The sequence below is a fragment of the Hyalella azteca genome, unplaced genomic scaffold, assembly GCF_000764305.2.
Source record: "Hyalella azteca isolate HAZT.00-mixed unplaced genomic scaffold, Hazt_2.0.2 contig5828, whole genome shotgun sequence".
Lineage (NCBI taxonomy): Eukaryota > Metazoa > Arthropoda > Malacostraca > Amphipoda > Hyalellidae > Hyalella > Hyalella azteca.
This window is the reverse complement of record NW_025936008.1, coordinates 102220-105214: the sequence shown is the minus strand read 5'-3', so window position 1 is coordinate 105214 and position 2995 is coordinate 102220. Positions and strand designations below refer to the sequence as shown.

The following is a 2995-nucleotide window of genomic DNA, read 5'->3' as shown; positions in this document are numbered from 1 at the left end:
TCTTTAGTATAAAGAAGATTAGATTAATTAGTGTATCAGCAGTGCGTTCGCGTTGTAAGCTCGGCGCCACAAATATATAGGGGCTAAATAAACGCTTATTCGCTTATTCACCATATGCCGGAATATTTCCTCGCAGTAAAAATTGATTCATGACAGAATATGGTGTAATGTAAAAACTATGAGAGGACTGGAATTTGATTTTTAAATCAGAATTTATTGATTGAATTTAAAATCTTCATTTTCCTATTTTTGAACGACAAGCAAGTGGGTGTTCTAAGTTCCATATAGCATGTATAGCTTTAAACTGGTATCGATATTTTTAGCGCATTTTCTCATTTATGAAAAAATACACTATTGTGCTCGCCATGTCCGTCTGCCCGTCCGTCTGTCTGTCCGTCCGGCGTCCGTGACTTCGCGTTTTTGTCGACGACAAAATGCGCTCTCTGTCACTCACTGCAGTGAGTACTGAGTTATATTTTTTAATACATTAATTGATATTAACTGGTCTCTTTTTAAACAAACATTTCTATATTATCGCACTATAATAGCAATAGCGATGATCGACGTTGACACCGCTATTACTTGTATAGTGCGTCGAACCAAAATATTTACATTTAGTGGCAATTAAGACGAATAAAAGAGAAAGATTTATTCCTTTTTGAAACTTCAAGGGACTTCAAATTAAATGGAACAAATTTATCTACGTTTATCCACAATCATGAATATGAATGGACCTGCAGAATTTTGTCAATTAAAATTATTTCAAATTGATCGCTGTCCTAAATAAATTAAAGGTGAAAAAAATATAACTCAGCACTCACTGCAGTGAGTGACAGAGAGCGCATTTTCTCGTCGACGAAAACGTGAAGTCACGGACGGACAGACAGACGGGCAGACAGACGGACAGACGGACGGACAGACGGACGGACAGACGGACGGACAGACAGACGGACATGGCGAGCGCAATAGTGCATTTTTTCCATAAATGAGAAAATGCGCTAAAAATCAGTAAACACCATATACAAATTTTTAGTCATATCATAATCCCAATAACTAAACACTATTTGAATAATTAATCCGCCCGTACTAATTCAGTATAATAAATTATTAATTATATGAAGGTTGATTATCAAAGTAATTAATTATATTTAATAGAGCATCAGCTTTTCATAGGTGACTAGTGACTACAATGGTATTAGGCTACTCATGATGATAAATTTGAGATGTCGTAATTCATTTTCATTGGACATCATTAGATATCATGGGTTAGCTGATCAATATTTTTTTATCTTAATTTATGAGCCTGTCATATTGCAATGCTTTCGGTTGATTTCCATCCTTCATAGGCGATCACATGTTCAAAACATTGAAAAGTCTCCACGTTAGGTTAAAATTTTATAAATTTTACCCTAAAAGGCTAATTTTGTACAAAATACTGAGCTCTACAGTATTCCATACAAAAAAATGTATTTGATACTGCATCCATGTGCATTTCTACCATTTGTAGGAAATTTTTCTTGATTCATATCTCTTCTATGAAACCAACTGTGTGACTTTCTTTCTGAAAATGACGATATTTAGGGTAATTATTCTGTAATTCTTCTTTTAATAAATACAACAACAGCGACAGCGACAGCTGTATAGTCTAGCTGTGTGATCTTCCATTGCCTTTCGGTGCTAGAATTTTAGGAACAATAATCATTATTAATAAAAATGAAGTTTTGCGGCCCAAAACTCTCCCTCTGTTGCACAATTTTGAGCGTTTGGGGAATAATACAGCTGGTGAGTGTTACCGACCAAAAAAAAAAACTAGCATTGAAAAATGAAAACTTGCTGTACATTAGTCTAAATGATGATTAGCTACAGTACTCAGCTCAGTAGTACCTAGGTTGGCAAAGCAGAGAGTTTTTTAGAATCTCCCTCAAGTTCATTTGTGAGTCCTATAAGTAGACCAGTAAAGTATCCTGGATACCAGCAGTATCATACATAAAAAATGGATTTAAATCTTGGGTAAACAAGGAAATTAAAAATGAACTGATTCTAAAAATCTGTGGTTTGCCACTATGCCTAGGTAGCCTAGTAGTAGGCCTATACAAAAAGGAAAACTTGCAGTAGTCCACAGGCATACAAAAGCTGGTTCCAAGATACAATTACAATGAATATTGTCAAATGGGGTAATAAGGGATGGTTGAGGCAATTCGGGTTTGACGACCGCCCTGATTTACCCTGTCCCCTCCTGTCCCATATTAATTATCCTGTTTGATGGTATTATTGGTATAATTTAAGGATTGAAATTAGTTGTTGAAATTTTTTCTAGAATTACTTAGTTCCAGATTATAAATATATAAGATATTATAAATGACAAATAGTTGCAAATGTTTTTGAAGGTTCATCTAGCTTTTCAATCCAAAAATCACCTGATCATTTCTGCATATTATTTGTGCAATCTAAACATTTTTTGTGCCTTGTTGCAGGGCATCATGGGGATCCTGTTTTATATCAAGTCTCCAGCTTTCTTGGAAGATCTCTTCATCCCTGAGAATGCTACTGAACCTGCTGCCTACATTGATGCTATGGAGAAATCCTTTTCACAGGTGTGTTTCTGCTCTGTATTTAGGTATTATTGCAGATTAACTACATCCAAAAAAAGGGTGTTTTTTTTTTAATTATATGTTTTTTGGGGTGTAGATTACGAATCTGAAATCCATTTTTGGCGGTCGGCATCGGAAAACCGATTTTTTGCAATAATACCGATCACACGTAGCGCACGACATCTTGAATGAAACTTACCCGTTGCACTGCAACGGGTAAAGAAGACGAAAATGTTACCCGTTGCACTGCAACGGGTAACATTTTCGTCTTCTTTGTCCATAAATCTGGAGATACATTGCCACATCGAGAGATCACAACCTAACGCCAACTCGCAGGTTGGGTTGGTTCGCCCAGGTTCCTTTTAGATCAAAATGCTATCTAAAAAAAGGAACTTGGCTGACTT

General features: G+C 35.9%; 1 protein-coding gene across 1 annotated transcript in view; it reads left to right on the top strand.

Moving 5' to 3' along the window:
• Positions 1–1604: 1604 nt before the first annotated feature.
• LOC108680299 (ribonuclease kappa-B) overlaps positions 1605–2995 on the top strand; it is a 5074-nt gene continuing 3683 nt past the window's right edge. The window contains exons 1-2 of the mRNA XM_018169100.2: positions 1605–1782; positions 2475–2594. Of these exons, the coding sequence (XP_018024589.1) occupies positions 1714–1782; positions 2475–2594 (189 nt within the window). The 5' untranslated portion in view covers positions 1605–1713. The remainder of the gene's footprint in view (positions 1783–2474; positions 2595–2995) is intronic.